Below are 16,694 nucleotides of genomic sequence, written 5' to 3' on the forward strand. Positions count from 1 at the left end.
TGAGGTCAAACCCAAGGGGGTGACGCATCCTACACCCTGTCCTCTGCCGGTAAAGTTCCTTTTTTCTGTGATTTTTGTTCACGAGCCATTCGGTTTACTTGAGAACAGTGTTTCTAATGAGATAACTGTATCGCTGTAAGTGTTCCATTTAAAAGCTGAGCAGGGTAGTTACCTCCATCCTGTAACATCTAGTCAGGTTCCTACTCGTCTCCCATTAACAACATTATTAATTATCACGTTTTTCCAGCAGCTCCAGCCCCGCCGGCGGAGCGCGGCCTCAGGACTCGAACCGGCAGCCCCGCCGCTGCGGGAGGGGGCGGAGCTTCTGCCTAACCGCCGCCCGAGGCGGCCACTCAACGGCTGGCGGGGGCGGGGCGCCGCCGTGACGTCAGGGCGACGGCGCCGGTGGGTTTGGCGGGGGGCGCGGAGTAACGGGCGGGAGCGGCGGGGCTGAGGGGAGGGGAAGGCCCCGGGCGGGGCGGGGGGCGGTGGCCCCGCTGTGCGGGCGGGCACGGGGGACCCGCAGGCCTGCCCCGGGAGCGGTCTGCGGAGGGGGGCCGCTCGCCGGAGCTGGTGGCACCGCAGGGCCTTCCTCAGGCCTCGGCGCCCGTGGGAGGCCGCAGCACCGAGCCCCCACCTCGGTCGCTTCCCAACGGCTCGCGCTTGTCATTCCTGCAGGGCTGGCAGGTCGGAAGGAGTCTCGGTGTAGTGCTTAAATCAGAGGCAGCCTCCATGCTGAACACTACAGTCGTAAATAGTTACCAGTATCCACTAGTGCCTGGTAGCGCACTGGTCCCCAGTCCCCTATGAATTCATCACTGCCGCCTTCTGCTTCACCTCAGGTAAAAAATGAAAGTACAGTTAACAATCAGAGCGCTCTTATTTTTAACGTGAAATTGCTCATTGTACTGCTGACGGTTTCAGTCAAGGACCACAGGTGGTACCACAAGCGTGAGGAACTTTTTGGAATGGTCTCTGTTTATAATATAAAAATATTTTAAATTTAATTAAAACTTGGAGTTTATTATCGGAGAATTTGTGGCTTCTTCTTCATGTTGAAATGCATTCCATGTGTTACCTTTTATAGAAACTTAGCCCAGGCCTTGAGAACAGCACCATTCAGAAACAGAGGCAAGAACTCCATCTTTTAATTGCAGAACTGAAAGATCGTGATAAGGAACTCAATGACATGGTTGCAGTGCATCAGAGACAGCTTCTAGCCTGGGAAGATGACCGGCAAAAAATACTGACTTTAGCAGAACGATGCAGCTTATTAAACAGTAAGTATTGTGTGTATAAAGAATAAGACCCTGGTCTTTTAAGTACGTTCAGGTGCTTAAATCCCGTAATAACAGTTTTGCGTCATATAAGGAACCATTTCCTATCCTTCAGCCTTTAATTTGGTTGTCTTTCTGAGATCAAAACTTCCACAATGGTACTAAAGTGATCTGATCTTGAAGGGGATATGATAATCGGATAGCTCTTTCTCATCTGGATATGCAAATGGCTTCTGTGGACTCTAAAAAAAAATCTGATGAAATAAATGTGGGGGAAGAGAACAGTTTGCAAACATGCTGGTGTACTGCAGAGCCCTGTGCCCTGAGGTTCTGCTGCGCAGCCCTGACATCATCTGCAAGCCATCGCCTGGCAGCTCTGAACAGTCTTGTTTGACAGCCATAGTACAGAGGTCACCACAGAGTTCGTATTCCATCTGACCTGGGTGCTAGGGAATCCTGCTTCAGAGTATCCAATGCGAGCATCCATTTCTGAATCGCGTGGTTTTGAAACGCTGGATTAAATTATTTCTGAGATTTAAAAAATTGCATGACAGTATCTGAGCTGTTTTCTCACAGATACCTTGTCTCCCTTCTTTTCAGATGAGCTGAACAAGAGAAATGAAATTATAAAATCACTGACCAAAAGGTTAAAGTTTTTAGAATCTCAGCAGAATGACAGTAAGACAACATTTGAAAATACACAACAGAAGTTTAAAGAGCTGTCTCAAAAAGTAACAGATGCAACTGTTCACTGTCAGGCTCTGGAGGTAGGAGTTGGGTAATGGTCTGATTTTGCAGTCGATGCATGTACGGAATGCCAGTGGCATTTGTGAGTTTCACTAGTGAAGAATTATTTCATATTAAGGCTCTTGAGTTGCATTTGTCTTTTAGTACAGTAATGTTAGATTAAGGTATAGCTCTGATTTGTCGGGGGGGAAAAAAAGGGCAAAAAAGCTTTCCTAAGCTAGGATTTGGAGTTTGCTGTTTGTTTGCTTAGTTTTGGGGAACACTGCTCAGAACCAACTTGCCTCCAAAAATGTCAGGCACTGTGATTGCCAAAGGCAGTGTTGGCCCCTGGAGCAGTACTGGTACTTGCTTGGGAAGTTCCAGAAAGTTTTATTTACAGCTTTGATTACTATGATGAACTGTAACATTCTGAAAACGGTTTAAGGATATGAAAATAAAAAGATATTCAAGGTTCTAGATTTTTTTTTAAAGTGATTTGGCAATTATGTGTTTATTGGGATAATTTTTTCCCCTGTATGCAATACAGAAAAGCAGTATTGTGCGCTTTCATCTGTCTGATCGGCTTGATTTAAGACATGCAGGATATTGAGATCCTTGATTACAAGCAAGTTTGGTTGTAATGAATTGGGGAACAACTTTTACTCCAGTCCTCTTTTCTCCAGATCCTCACAGCTTGCTTAGAATCCCACATTGCCATTCAGGATGTTTAAATGAAGTTGCGCACACATTTACTGGAAAAATAGTAACTTTGAATCATTGGAGTAGTAACTGACACTCTTATTTCTGTTCACTAGGAGAAAAATCAAAGTCTCCACTGCTCAGTTTTGGAACTGTCTGCTAAAACAGGCCAGCTGCAAGCGAGAGAACAGGAGCTACTTACTATGCTTAAGCTGAAGGTAACATCTGTCGTCTCATCAGACACTAAATGTGGTCAAACTGCAGTGCAGTTATTGGTGACTGTGCCGCAGTGGTTTAGTCACCGTTGATCTCACTGCTGTGTAATTCTTAGGCTTTTTTGAGATGGGAAAAGTGGTCAGCAAACAATAAACTGGTTTATTTTCATAAACAAGCTTGTTTCCTGGCTTTGATTTATTTATTTGTTTTCTCAAGAGCTTAGAAGAAAATCTGTGAAGTAGCTATAACTACTGCAGTAAGATGTACTGTTGTTTTGTCAAAATCCATAGACGAAGATAAAACAATAATCCAGAATACATTCTGTTTCATATTTCAGGACGAGGCTATACTTGAAACAACCGATCACATTACTGAGTTTACATCTAAATTCAAAAAGCTGGAAAGTGCATTGCGTGCAGCAAAGACGGAGGAATTCAGTCTCAACAAAGAAAAACAAGACCTCAAACTGAGACTGAAAGAATTAATACTTGAAACAAATAAACTGAAAGGTAAATGTTTATACTGGGCACCTAATTTAGTGTAGACCAGCACGATTCTTTTTCATTCTGGGAAATACTACATTTTGTTTTAAAGATGACCTCTGTGAAAAGATGAAAGAAAATAATAAGCAGCAGGAAGAAATCACTCACCTCAAACAAGAAAATGGCTGCTTGAGGAATGAGCTCACACTTATTGGTAAGTGTGGGCAGTCGGCTTTTCATGCCGTAGCTTTCAACAGCTCGGAGACTTCTAGACAACAGCAATTCACTAATATCTGTAAAGGAGGCAGCTTCTTACCTACCTTTCTTGCAGTTTAATAAAGGCATATGCCTTTGTGTGTCATTCTTCTATGAAAGCAATATCTAGGGCTTCTGCAGGGACAGTTTATAAAATCTTGTAAAAGCACAAAGTTCAATTTGTACAATATGATTACTCGTGGAGGAATAAATGGCTCGGAGGATTCTCTCTTGAAAATTTTTGAGACTTTCATGTCTCCTGTGGTATTAATACAATAAATGGGGGTGACATTCTCCCTTCTGGCATAGGTTGCATAGGAAATGGTGACCTACTGAAAAGAAGCCACATTCAAAACCTAAAGCTTAGGCCATATGAGGTTACCAGCCCATCCACTCCCTCTGGTGTTTGTATGGAAGCAGTAGGTTTACAAATTCACTTTTTCTCTTGCTTTTCTTTAACTGATGGTTTTGGTTTAGGCTGGTTTAATACGCAGGACTTGGAAAACTGCAGCTTCCTATCTGTTGATATCTTCACTTTGGTTTTGGGTAGAGAGGAGCTCTTCTGTGCTGCAGTGGATGAGAAAGGCAGGCTGATGGTTGCTGCAGTATTCTTACAGACAAGCGACATATACCTTGAAAGATTAGGTGACCAAAGATGTCCTCTGCTGTGAGATGATTTACTTGGCTATCACTTTTTATCTGCCATTACCTTTGCCAAATATTGATCCCATATCTCATTATTTTAAAAATAATAGTAATGGGAAGTATTTCCCAGCACTTCCCTGTACAAGGCATGAATTAGAATTAATTACTGAATTTCCTTTCCATGGAAGAATGTTAACATAAAAAAGTAAAATAAATCAGTCAATAAAGCAGAATATTGCTGCTAGTAAAGTAAAGCTAGGTGCTGGTGAAAAGTCCGAGGAAATACTTGATCTGCTTAGTTGTCTTACGGTTTTTGTGCTCTTTTTATTTGGAGGGTAAACAGATCCCGTTGATCTTAAGAAAATGCTTTTTTTTTGGTTAGGTACCTGTTTCTACTGCTACAGACATACGTGTTAACAAATGTACTTGCTTTGTGTCTATTCATTTAAGCAATTAAAAAATTGTATACGTTTTGAAACAGTTGAGAAAGCAAAGAGAAAGGATCAACTTCTTCAGTTTGCCAAGTCTAAACAAGCACGGACTGACACAGAACTATCAACTTTGCGACAGGTACAAACCTAATTGTGTTTCTACTCTGAAATTATGAAGGCATTTTTCAATAACATCAGATCTGCATGGAACAGTATAAAAAAGTTAGCTCTAGCTATTCTTAATCAAGAAAAAAAAATCAAATTTGCTGTTTCTTGTAGATTTTTTTTTTTTTTATTAAAATTAAAAACCCATGGTACAAATCCTTGTATTTACATGTGCTTTTAGCCTTTTTTGTATAATTGTATTTACTCGGTCCTACAACGAGTAAATACCACCCTCATAACAGTAAAGTGCGGCACCCTGTTAAGATGACAGTTCGTCAGCGTGTGTGTATGACCAGAGCGCTAGGCTCGAGAAGCCACGTGAAGGGCAGTGGGAGTGGGGCGGGCTGCCTCGCACACGTGCCCAAGGTGAACTCAGGCAGCGTAAAGGGGCATGGTGTACTGAAAGATCTGTTTTTCAAGAGACTTAAAACCAGTGTTTTCACCTGCACTCATTTCAGGTTCTCAAGGCACGTTCAATTTTTTTTTATTGCAAATAGTTGATCGCTATGTTATCTTCTACATTAGCTTTACAAAAAATCCCCTGCGGTGAAAGCCAAGTACCATGATCATCATTCATGTCCTGCAATTCTGCATAACTTTGAACAAAATCATAACAACACGTATTAAATATCAAATAACAGTAATGATACTGTATTTATGGTTCAATGTGGTTCCATCTTAGCAGAACACTGCAGTCTTCTAATAGAAATACTGTTTATTGGTGCAAAACGTTATTTTCCTAAATACATGTAGATGATGGCCCCTTACATTTGGAAGGCTTTGACAATAGTTTGACTGCAGGTATTGGTTTATAAAAATGTTTTGAGGATATTTTTGGAAGACAAGCAATGTGTTAGTACCTGATGACAATGTTCCGGTGCTCCAGACTTTCACTAATGCGCGTTACTATCTTTAAACAGATCTATGTAAAGCAGCAGCGTGATTTGCAATTTCTTCATGTCAATTTGGAGAGCTCTCAGGAATTAAGGCAAAAGCATGAAAAGGCGGCACATGGAAGAAGGTAAAGTAATTTTTTTTTCTCTCTCTCTTTTTTTTTTTTTTTTTAAAAGTAGTTTACTCTGGGAGAGAGACTTCACTGTTCAGCCACAACTAACATCCTAAAAGAGATGTGTGCTGTGTCAAGATGGCTTTGCTGGACTTAACCACAAACATCCAGTGAAGTTGTCAGCTACCTTTTTTAACTCGGTCAGGAGACACCATGAGTATCAGTCACAGAATAAAGCGTTGTATATATAAGGCCAGACAGTTAATGATTTTTTTAAAAATGGAATAGTCTGGAGGTAAGGGTGTTAATCTGGCCCACTACTACTTTTGTTTAAAAATCAAAGTTTATTTTGCTTTCATATTTGGAAATTGGTGCACACCCTGGAGGTTCAGACAGAATCACCACACTATATAAAACATAAGGGAACTCTCAGACTGATTTTGGAAACTAACAGCCACATCTGGGCAGACTTCTGTCGGGTTTTGGCAGGATGCAGCTGCCTGTTGGTATATGATCTACCGCAGAACCATGGCTACAGCCTCTGGTTAATGTATAGTTTTAACCTTGAGTACAGTTATGTATGCTCTTTAAATGCATTATTTCTGACTGTTTTCTTTATCATGCCATTGTAGCATAGGTATGGCATTCTCTGCCCCTGAAAGTAGCAGCGAGACAGACATGGTTAGGACTGAGGGCACCCACGGGATGTGCGAGGAGTGTGGAACTGCACAAGTTCCAAAAAGTAGGGCAAAAACCACCTCTGAGATGTGTGAAGTAGATAATAGACTATTACTGAATGCATCAGACTTGGAGGAAACTACCTCAGCGTACTTAAACCGGTGTCAAAAAGTTGTGAAAGTCTTGGCTGTCCTTACGGAAGAAGAAGAAAAGCAGGATGTTGCATCAATTTCTGATGAGCTAGGCAGCAAAGTATTTTGTGAGGCAAACAACACAAGGCCATTGAGAAACAGGGAAATTTCTGAGAATGGAGTGGAAAGCAGAGACCAACAAACCTTTGAGTCATCTTTACCCGAATATGAGCATTGGCTTAACGTCGGTTCTTGTGTAGATTCGCAAAGTACTTTGATCCAGAACACCATCACATCTGACAAAACTGATAATGAGAATAAAACCTGGGAAGAGAGAACTGAAATTCTGTTTGGCCAAAAAAGCAGCGAGACTCCTGTTGCGATTCACAAGTCTGAATCTGATTCCTGTAGTAATAACTTCATCATAAAAAAAGATGCGTGGTGGAAGCCAGTATCAGATCTGGAATGGTTGAAGATTTTCAAACCCAAGAAAGGAGATGGAAGTATATGGCATGGAAAAGATTGCAGCTGTCACAAGACTGCACAGGAGATGAAATGTGCCAGCTCAAAAAGGTTATGTGCTTGTTACATTTAAGAAATAGATAGGTACAAGCTGGAGTTATGTAGAAACTTGGGTGTACAAGCTCTCAATAATTTGTATTCTCTTAAGTGATGTTTAAAGTAACTGCTGCTTCAAAATTAGTCTACCAACTTGAACAGTAGTAAATTTAAATAAGGTAAAATAGCTCTAAGGTACCATGATTCTATTTTTAAGCATTTATTTTTTCGCATCTCTTATCCCCAAGAGCTGCGTGGGTAGGAGAAGCTGCAATACCATGTAACTTGCCAAATAAACTCATTGAGAAAAATGCCGATTTTAAAAATCTTCTGATTTTTTAAAATCCCAGATGTTGCTTGTAAATCTGGTGGGTAAAATATGTTCTGACCAGAGTTGGACTTCTGCAGTGATGTTTCTGTAAGGCAAGAAACAAACCTAGATTTTGTGTGGTGCTTTAGTGGCTGTGTTATTTCTGTTGAGAAATCACACGGTGGCTGGGTAAGAATGTAGGACACGGCTCTTCCGCACAGGCTGGTTTCCTCACTCAGGGCAAGAAAATGAGATGGCAGGATTTAAAGGACAGCAATCTGTCCACTCTCCAGTGCGTCTTTGCTCATGGGACTCGATCCCTGTGTTTATACAGGGGGAGGAGAAAAGGACATGTGGTTGGGGATAAGCAGAATGAGGTTTCTAATGCTGAGAAGTGTTGGAAAAATACTCAGGTGTCTTAGTGGTGTTGGAAGGTATCTGAGATATAAATGCTGCTTCGCATTTATAGAAGTGGTTTTACGCCTGCACAAGCAAGGGCGTCAGAGCTGTGACTTTCTGTGGATTTGTTGTGTTCGTTCCTCTATTTCCTTTCAAAAAATTGACTGACTTACCAGCTCTATTTTAGAAGGATTTCTGAAGTTTTACAGAGATGTCACAGCTGCCTTTTAGACAGAGAAGAGAAGGAGTAGCTTTTCAGCTGGTTGGTTGACAAGTACAGTGAATGAACAGCTGTTTAAACCTGCTAAGAATTTTAGCCAGCAAGTCTGCCCAACATCCAAACAAATTAATGTTATGGAATGGAAATAGCTGATGTACAGATGCTTTCATTCTGTGTTGCTTTTAAAACAAAAATATTACAGAAATTGTTACTGCAGTGAGACAGACCTGTTCAGAAACAAGGTGAATGGGCAGCCATTGAAAAAGAATGCTGTCCCGGCACATTCCGACACAGCTTAGCTGAGCTTCACGCTGTGTGTGGACTCTCTCTGGTTTCCACTGTCCAGACTCCATTCCCCTTACGTCTACCCTGACCTTTCTTATCTACTCCCCCAGCAGCATGAATGACACACTGCCATCCCTCCAAATCTCTTTTGAGGCTGAATCATGAAAACTGCTTTCACTTTTTGTCTTGTCCTTAAGGGGATTTTAGGGGAGAAGGAACAAATTCAACCTGGGCAATGCAGATAGAGCAGATATCCTTCAGTAAGGGAGGGCTGCTCTACCCATTTGGGATTTGCTGCCGAGCTATCAAGTTTTCTTGATGCCCACATTCGGTCCTAGGAGCCCTGCTAATTGGGGATGGATTGACTCCGTGCACATCCCAGACTGCCTGCTTTCCAGCCTCTGCTGGCTCTGATTTGCCACCGAATAAATTCTCGCCCCACAAATGGGAGGAAGGCAGTAGTATTGCAGTCTTCAGTGTGGGCTTCTTGTTAAGGCATTAATGGCAGAGACCAAACACCACATTCCTTCTGGGACTTGAATCTGGATCCTCCAGTTTTCCATTGCTGGCTTCGTAGTGCTGATGATGTATTTTGTGTGTAGGGAAGGGTGCTGGCACCTCCCTGTCAGCCCAGCAAATATTTTTGACATGAGTTCTTGAATTCTGGAACAGCCAACAAGAAGGCTATTAACGCAGTCAAATACCTTATCCAACTGCAAGAGTGGTTGTGAAATACTGTAGCGCAGGAATCATTTCTGTGAGCTCTGACTTGGTGACTTCACTTATGTTGGACCAACATTTGCTGCCTTTGGATTTTTATCTCAATTCTGGTTTTAAAGATGGAGTGTCAGCAGTTACTTGTTCAGTGTGCTCCTGCTGGACTAAGCCACCAGTTCCTTAAGCCATCTCCCTGCCTCAAAATCAAACCTGTTTTCCCCCCTCCTCCCAACCTGTGAATCCTTCAAAACTGGCTGTGCTCATTGCATTTCCTCACATCCCCTGCGTCTAGGCTGTTACAGCTTGTTCCCTCACATCTCTCCAGAGCCTTTCCTTGTCAGAAGCTCCCAAACGTGAGCTCTTCCCTCTTAAAAGCCCATTGTATCCCAGTGTTTTACAGGAGAAGTGAAATGAGACACAGCAGACAGTTCTGAGCTGGCATCTCTCACAAGGGCTTTTTCTTAGATTGAATGTCATTTAAAAATAAACCTGTTTGTAAGTCTTGCCAGGTGTGGAAAGTGGTGTATCTAAAGAATATTTAACGAAATGTTGTAAATTTGGAGACAGTATTTTCTTTAAAATATATGTGTTTTTTAATTGTTTACCCAATCCAGGCAGTGCTAGCGGTGTGCTTCAGTTTTGTTCAGAAGTGTGATGAATACAGAAATGTTGGGGAGATGGTCGCTATTGTATTTATTATTTAAAAACTGTAAGAAGTGGAAATTAGCAGTTGAAAATGAAATTCACTGCATAGCTTGTAACTGCTGGCAGAAACCGGGGCGCGTCTTTGTACGAGCCGCAGACAGCACTCAGTGCTGTGTGAAAACACAGCACAGGGGACAGGTGAGCCCCGGGGAAGAGGGCTTAGTTGGGGTGATCAAGATAGTTTCTAATGTGCTACAGCTTTTATTAGTTCTAGTCTTAATTTGTGATTAATTCGTGCTGGAGCTGAGTGAGGGATTTGGTAAATTTTGGTAAAATTGTGATTTAAGGAATTGAAATTGAGAACTATTTTTCTCTAGGGTAGGCTTTCAGTGTGGGAAAGGTATAAGAGAAAAGTTTCAATCATTTGACGTGCATATTAAGGGCTAAAGACCTTTTGTATTAGGACAAGCTTGGGATGGCTGTGAGTCAGTGTTTGGACAGTAATAATGTGCAGGGTATGATTTGTTGTTTAACTGTCATTTAAATTGCTTTTCGGATATTCCTAAATACACTCAGATATAGCCAGTGCTAAATTAAGACTTTGTTTTGCTTTAAAACCTAGGGGAAGATGTATGCCAGTAGATTGTATGCTTCAGCTCCACACTGAAATGGTAGTCAGGCAACTGAGTTTTGGGTTTAATCACAGTTTGCCCAAACAGCACTTTACTGTTTGCTGCTGTATTTAAAAATAAATAAAATAAAGCCTCTTTTGGAAAGCTCTCCTGTGATCTCTGAAGTGAGATGATGACTTTAAAAGACTGTGAAGTTCCCTTGAAAAGTGCACCCACAAATATTAATTTGCCTACTGGTTGATTAAAAAAAAAAGGGAGTAGGCTATGAGAGAAGAAAGAGTAACAGAGTATTGGGAGGAGCTAGATACTGCCTTTTGCGTGATCTTTGCAAGGTTAAATAGATGCTCAGGCACATGGTAATGTAGCTGTTCTTGAAATTGGTTGAATGTCAAACTGTTATCCCCAGAGGATAAAACTTGATCTAATGTTGAGTATGGGAACCACTCTGAAGAACAGAGTCATCTCACACGCTTGATGGTTTTCTTGGCTCAGGGCCCATAATTATTTATGTTGTCCCATGATTTTCCTTTGAAAGTTTAAAATGGATGGTGATACTGTTTCTGGCAATGTCTTAATTTTTTTAACAGTGAAGAAAATGTGGATCTGAATTCTTTTCACTTGGATTCTCCCTGTTTGACATCCACCCAGAAAGGAGACAGGCCTCAAAGATGTGAGAAATTCTTCGATGAAGACTTCCCTCTGGAGATCAATAACCCCTCAGTGACTAAGCCAACAAATAGATGCTGCAGTGCTACCGTGGACCAAGTCAGTATTTTATTGCAGAATGTACTTCATTAATTTTAAGGGGAATTGTGACTGATGGTAGGAAAGCAAATGTCTGCCGGCATGGAAGAACTGGAGACTCGAATGATGAGACAGCAGGCTTAAAGCAAAGGTGGTAAAATATTTTTTCAAAGTAATTCCTTGTTTTCTCAATATATCTTGGACAGCATAAGTATACGTGAGTTTAAAAAAAAAAAAAAAAGACAAGCTTTTGAAATGAAAGGCTTTAGGATAATGGATGCTGGCTAATTGGTAATTCCAGTAAAGCACAATATCTGAGTACATTTGGACACAGTTATTAGGAGCTACTGGACACTGTTTCTTTCTTGTTCTGCCTGGTTTCCCCTCTTTCTCATGTCTTTGTTTATTCTCCCCTTTATCACTGAAGCGTGATACACACTGCTGTTGTGTGTGCTACGTATACATGCATGTATATACATATACATGCATGTCTGTTAAAAAGCTGACACTAGGAAAGACCTCTGTGTTTATTAGAAATACCAGCATTTAGACGGAGTCTGGAGCAGTGTTATGTTGTAGTGTTTTGAACTGAGACATTTAAAGATGAAAGTGATGATTCTTGGTATGTTATAATCCTTTGACATATTCCAAAAAGATCATTTCATAACTTTGGCTCGCTTTCTGTCTCTTCCAGGACACCAGTTCCCCCATAAGTAAGCTGCAGCATGCATTGGCCGAGTCTCGACAGATGGTTGCTGATCTGGAGCTTAACACTCTCCTCCACGCAAGCCCTCGCTGCAGTCCAAACAGCAGCAGCATTAATATGGTATATATTACTCCCCTATGACTAGATTTAGGCGGCCGGGAAGGTGGTTGTGAACATCCTTTCCCTTATGCTTGATTGGCGCTACGACATTATAAACGATATCCTCCTCACACTTTGCTAAAGAGAAAATTCCTGCATGCCTTAGCATGAAGTACTTGAATTTTTTTATAGGATTCTTTAGAGCTCCTCAAGGTCATGACAGGTTTTATCTTTTGCATGTGTCTAAACAGATGGAAGGAAGAAGTCATTTTGGAGCAAGCTGTAGGAGGTCTAGAAAAAAGCAAATACAAGTATGACTTACATTCACAACTGGTTTATTACGCTAGGTATATTTGTGGAAAGGGGGACAGTATAGGAAATAGGTGATATATAGAATAGTTTTGTATATGAATTTAAACCAGACTCTCGGCTTATGTGGGTTAATAGTTTTAGCTCCTTCATTCTAGGGTCAGAGAACTTACTCAATGGTCAAAGAAAATAACCTATACGTAGCTGTCATGGCAATTTATTGTATGAGCATGAACGCTGGTAGGGAGTTTCTGTCTTGAGTGCGTGGGCGATAGGGGTAATTGGAGAAGGGGGCACTTGTTTGTTTTCATAAATATCCTTAAGAATTTCTGCCCTGTTTGACAAGGAGATTGTACCACTCATCACTAGAAATGAGTAAACTTGTGCTGATATGTATCACAAAGGGAGAATTCAGGCTTTTGGTTTTAAAGCAGACTCCTAATTAGAAGACTGCATGCTGAAACCTCTGCTTTCTCCTGAAAGGTATTACCTCTCTCTAAAAATGTTGCACTCCTTATATCTGTAGATGAACTTGACCAGAACAATGTTACTGTAAGTAACAGACAAAGCAATTTTGATAACATTCAGAACCATAAAACCTTAGCTGTGCTGGGACTGACTGACTGAGTATAAAAGTTGTGTGCCAGCGTTTGCATAAACTGAAAGGATATTTTGTTCAGAAGTTCATTTGTAGGATTTAATTCAGCGTGAAAGACAGCAGCAGTGTAGTCTTTTGCAAAGACTGTCTTGTAGGAGGGATTCCTGAAAAGCTCTCTGCAAAACAGTGGTTGCTTGTGGCTCTTGCCCAGCCCCGTCAGCTGTCTGGCTCCTGCTTACTGGTTGGCACGTCACAGCTCGGCTAAACCGGCTGTCCTTTAGTAGCGAGCATGACTCTGCTTTATAACCTGATACTGCGTTTGTGAGCTTGGAAATTGGCTTCTCATTCGGAGCGGTTGCTTTAGTGGATAGAAAATAAAGCAGGCTCATGTTTACTGGGGGGGTAGCTTCTGAACCACATCTGTAGAACTTTGATCTACTTTCAGAGTGGTTCTGGGCAAAAACTTGTCAAGCGTGTTTTAGTTAATCTATGTAGGCCAACTAATCTGTGCTTAAAACCAGGTTTACCTGAGGCTGTTTAAACTGCGCTTTAAAACATAAGATATATATCGAATATAACCCTTAGAATGTAATCAGTAAGAATTTGTACGTGTTGGATTCTGTGCCCTGCTGGGGGAGGGAGGAGAGGGAATTAAAAAGCGTATCTTTGCTGCTTGCCAGTTTGAACCTGGCAGCTCTGTAATTTTTATTGTCTGAGCTCTTTGATTTCCAAAAATGTGTTTTTGCATTACAATATAGACAACAGAACTTGCAGAAGCTCTTCACAGAACCCAGTTATCTGCTGCAGAAGAAAGAGATGCTAAGCTTCCATTCTTTTCTCTATGACGTTTTGTGAGTATGAAGGTGTTTTCAACTTTTTTTTTTGTTGATTTTTTGGTTTCCCTCTTTATAAATGCATCTGCAATATTAATGCAAGTCTATGGACTTCTGAGATGACTATGGACATGGTTTAGTGGTGGACTTGGCTGGGTTAGGTTTACAGTTGGACTCGATGATCTTAAAGGTCTTTTCCAACCTAAATGATCTATGATTCTATGAGCCTGGCACAAGATTCTAAGTGCACTGCTCTGAATGCATTTCCAGTAAAACTCTTGTGAGTACTGTAACGGCAAACAGATATTAAGGCAGGAAGTAATTCCTTTAGTCAAATAATTGAACTTTTCTCAAGCGTGTTCCTCATCCTCTGGGCAGTCAGATCTCGCAGCTTCATTCCCGAGTACCTGCACACCGCTTATTGTACTTAAAATCCTTCTGTGTGTTACAGATAACAGGATCAAGGATATGAACGTTGTTGAATAAGAGATCGGGAAGTGTTTTTCAGTGCCACAGCCAAGGGCCTTTTTAGCATATTGTTCCTGGGCTCAGAGCTCCAAAAGTAGAATCTATTGAATAGAGCTGTTTCAGAATATAAAAAGCAGCCTTGCCCATACCAGATTGTTTTTTCTTTTTGAATCAGGAAATTTCTCACTCTGATTATTTGTTCTGCTAATGTGAATTGGATGCTTGCAACAGGCACCATGTTGTCTGGTTCTGAGGACAAAAGAGTAACCAGATATGGTTAAAATACTGAACACCACATGAGAAACTGAATAAGAACTAGCAACAATGGGGGGAAAAATTGACAAAAAAAGAAATCTTCCAGTACTGACACAACCCAAGCGCATGTCTGCAAAGTTACTACACAGCAAGCTGGAGCGTGAAGCTGTGTGGCGCTGGATTTCTCATACTGATCAACTTGGATCCAGTGGGGAGCTGGTGCTCAGTTCTTCTCTCTCGGTATATTCAAACTGCAGTCCCTGAACTGTTTCTCCCCTGCGGAGCCAAACCCTCTGTGCCCCTGGGGAGAGGTGTTGGTTTGTAGCACCCTCGTGTTCTGCTGGTTCTGCATTAAGTCTGGAGACTCTGAGTCTTCTTTCAAAATAAGTTGGGTCTGCTTAGTGCACGCTAATGGGGCTCGCATAGGAAATGGATGCTGAGTAGCTGGAATGCCATACCTTACGCTGCTGTAATGTTATGTTATGTACCTTACGCTAATGTAGTATGTAGAGAGCTCTTCTTTTCCTAAAAAGAGCCCTAAGGTAAAAGAAGCTGGAGGTTTTCTAGATCGAAGCCAGCACTGTGACTTGCATCCTGAAACTACTGATGTTAAAAAGTTTTAGGAGCAAATCCCCAAAACTGCTGAGCACCATGCTGATACAGCAAAGCGGTAAGCATACGCTTAGCCTACAGAAATAATCTCATTTGCTTCAAGTGAGAAAGAACTGCTGGAACAAATGTACCCACAATTCACTGTAGATCCATGACAAGAACTAGGGACTGTGCAAGTCACTGGCTGCTGCATAATTCTTATTTTCTTTGTTTATTAAAAGGCACTGAATCACTGTGATCAGTTAAATCCAAAGCAGTTTTTGCAGAGTTGATAGCAGGTCCGGAAATAACTAAACATTTGTGCAATTTCGTGTAGAGAAGTGATTGAATTGAATTGCGTTTGGGTTTTTTTTTAATTGCTCTGAAATCATTTGAGGGCAGGTGCACTGATAAACACGAGGTTAATTTCCTAACTAGCTGACAGCGATTTAGCCATTTTCATCAGTTGTTTTTCCTTTAGAGAGAGATTAGGTGGGGGAGAGTTGAAGAACAGAGGAGGAAAGCAGTGAGTAAAAGGGTATATTCAGTTTTGGACACCGAAGCATGTACCACTGCTCGTAAACTGACTCAGTGGCTGGCCGAGGGCACAAAGATCACTCCTCTTTGCAAAACAAACTGGAAAGATTTTATTTCATAACACTCCAGTGGTGTCCCTGAGCCTGTTGTCTTTCTGTAAAGTGTTTTGTTTACCTTTCTCCTCTTTATATTTTTACTCTGTGTTTTTATTGTCTGCAGTGTGAAAATTTATATAGTAAATTGGCATATATGTGATTGCTTCATATATTTTAGAGGAAATGTTCCTGCATTTTAATAAAAATCTTTAATTTTTTGCAGTGGATGAAGAAGTTTCCAATATAGAATTAATTTTGAGAACTGAAGAACATCAACCCGTCAGCTACAACGGAAAGTTACCTAATTTTTTTCCATGGTTCTGTGAGTGTTTGAAAGACTCTCAAGTGGCAAAAAGATGTCACTATGTGGGAATATATTTTATCTTGAAATAAAACATAGAATTATGCCAGGATTAACAAAACTATTTTTATAGCTGAGAGCTCAGGTTAAATACTAGCTTGTTTGTTAAGAATCTTAAGTGCGTAACTGTTACAACATAGCAACTATTTTTCTTACCTTTTTTTTTTATGGTGGCTCAAAAATATTTATAGCGTATGACACAGCCAAGCATTCTTTTTTTTTTGTTAGTTTATTGTTCTTGTTCTGGACTTCTTGCCATGTAGAGAGAGATGAATAATGTTTATAGGAAGTTCCCAATTAGTGGTGTAACCAGGAAATGCCTCCTACATTGTTGAAATTGGAGAGCTGTTGCCCACAAGATGGGCAAAACAACTCTTCCCCAGTCAGGAGCTGTTTATTCTAACAGGAGCTTCTAACAAGATCAGGTGTGTATGGGCTCTGTTAGCACCGTATGGCAGCAGCCAAGCATAACGTGACCAGCTTTTTAGCATTTAAACTGTTTTTATCTTGAACTATTGGGCAAGACACGTTCCGTTATTACACTTTGAACTTATTTTTTAACTAAAAGGTCAAATAAGCTAATAAAGGTGATACCTTTGCTGTATCTTTTTTGCCTGTTTA

At 40.9% G+C, this 16,694-nt stretch overlaps 1 protein-coding gene across 10 annotated transcripts; it reads left to right on the forward strand.

Moving 5' to 3' along the window:
* The first annotated feature begins 213 nt into the window (after positions 1-213).
* CCDC62 (coiled-coil domain containing 62) lies at positions 214-16,230 on the forward strand. Of its 10 annotated transcripts, none has more exons than XR_012676463.1 (15): positions 214-405; positions 679-842; positions 1,088-1,280; positions 1,878-2,044; positions 2,819-2,920; positions 3,256-3,427; positions 3,513-3,614; positions 3,965-4,074; positions 4,751-4,870; positions 5,817-5,917; positions 6,535-7,284; positions 11,065-11,372; positions 11,916-12,047; positions 13,692-13,784; positions 15,936-16,230. XR_012676463.1 is itself a non-coding variant. In XM_075167747.1 (15 exons), the coding sequence occupies exons 2-14, from the start codon at positions 807-809 to the stop codon at positions 13,776-13,778; spliced, it is 2,250 nt and encodes a 749-aa protein (XP_075023848.1). In that variant the 5' UTR covers positions 214-405; positions 679-806; the 3' UTR covers positions 13,779-13,784; positions 15,936-16,230. The 10 variants fall into 10 exon arrangements, 9 of the variants coding, with proteins under 9 accessions (XP_075023848.1, XP_075023849.1, XP_075023854.1 ...); XM_075167747.1 differs by having other exon boundaries at positions 11,065-11,242; XM_075167748.1 differs by lacking the exon at positions 15,936-16,230 and adding an exon at positions 14,410-14,621 and having other exon boundaries at positions 11,065-11,242.
* The last annotated feature ends 464 nt before the right edge of the window (positions 16,231-16,694 follow it).

The sequence above is a fragment of the Calonectris borealis genome, chromosome 18 (genome assembly GCF_964195595.1).
Source record: "Calonectris borealis chromosome 18, bCalBor7.hap1.2, whole genome shotgun sequence".
NCBI classification, from domain to species: domain Eukaryota; kingdom Metazoa; phylum Chordata; class Aves; order Procellariiformes; family Procellariidae; genus Calonectris; species Calonectris borealis.

Bases quoted from the DNA above. Each gene is read 5' to 3' on its own strand.
- CCDC62 (XM_075167747.1), top strand. From the start codon at position 807: ATGAATTCATCACTGCCGCCTTCTGCTTCACCTCAG. The intron at 843-1,087 runs GTAAAAAATGAA...TACCTTTTATAG, and splicing joins CGCCTTCTGCTTCACCTCAG to AAACTTAGCCCAGGCCTTGA. The intron at 11,243-11,915 runs GTCAGTATTTTA...TGTCTCTTCCAG, and splicing joins GCAGTGCTACCGTGGACCAA to GACACCAGTTCCCCCATAAG.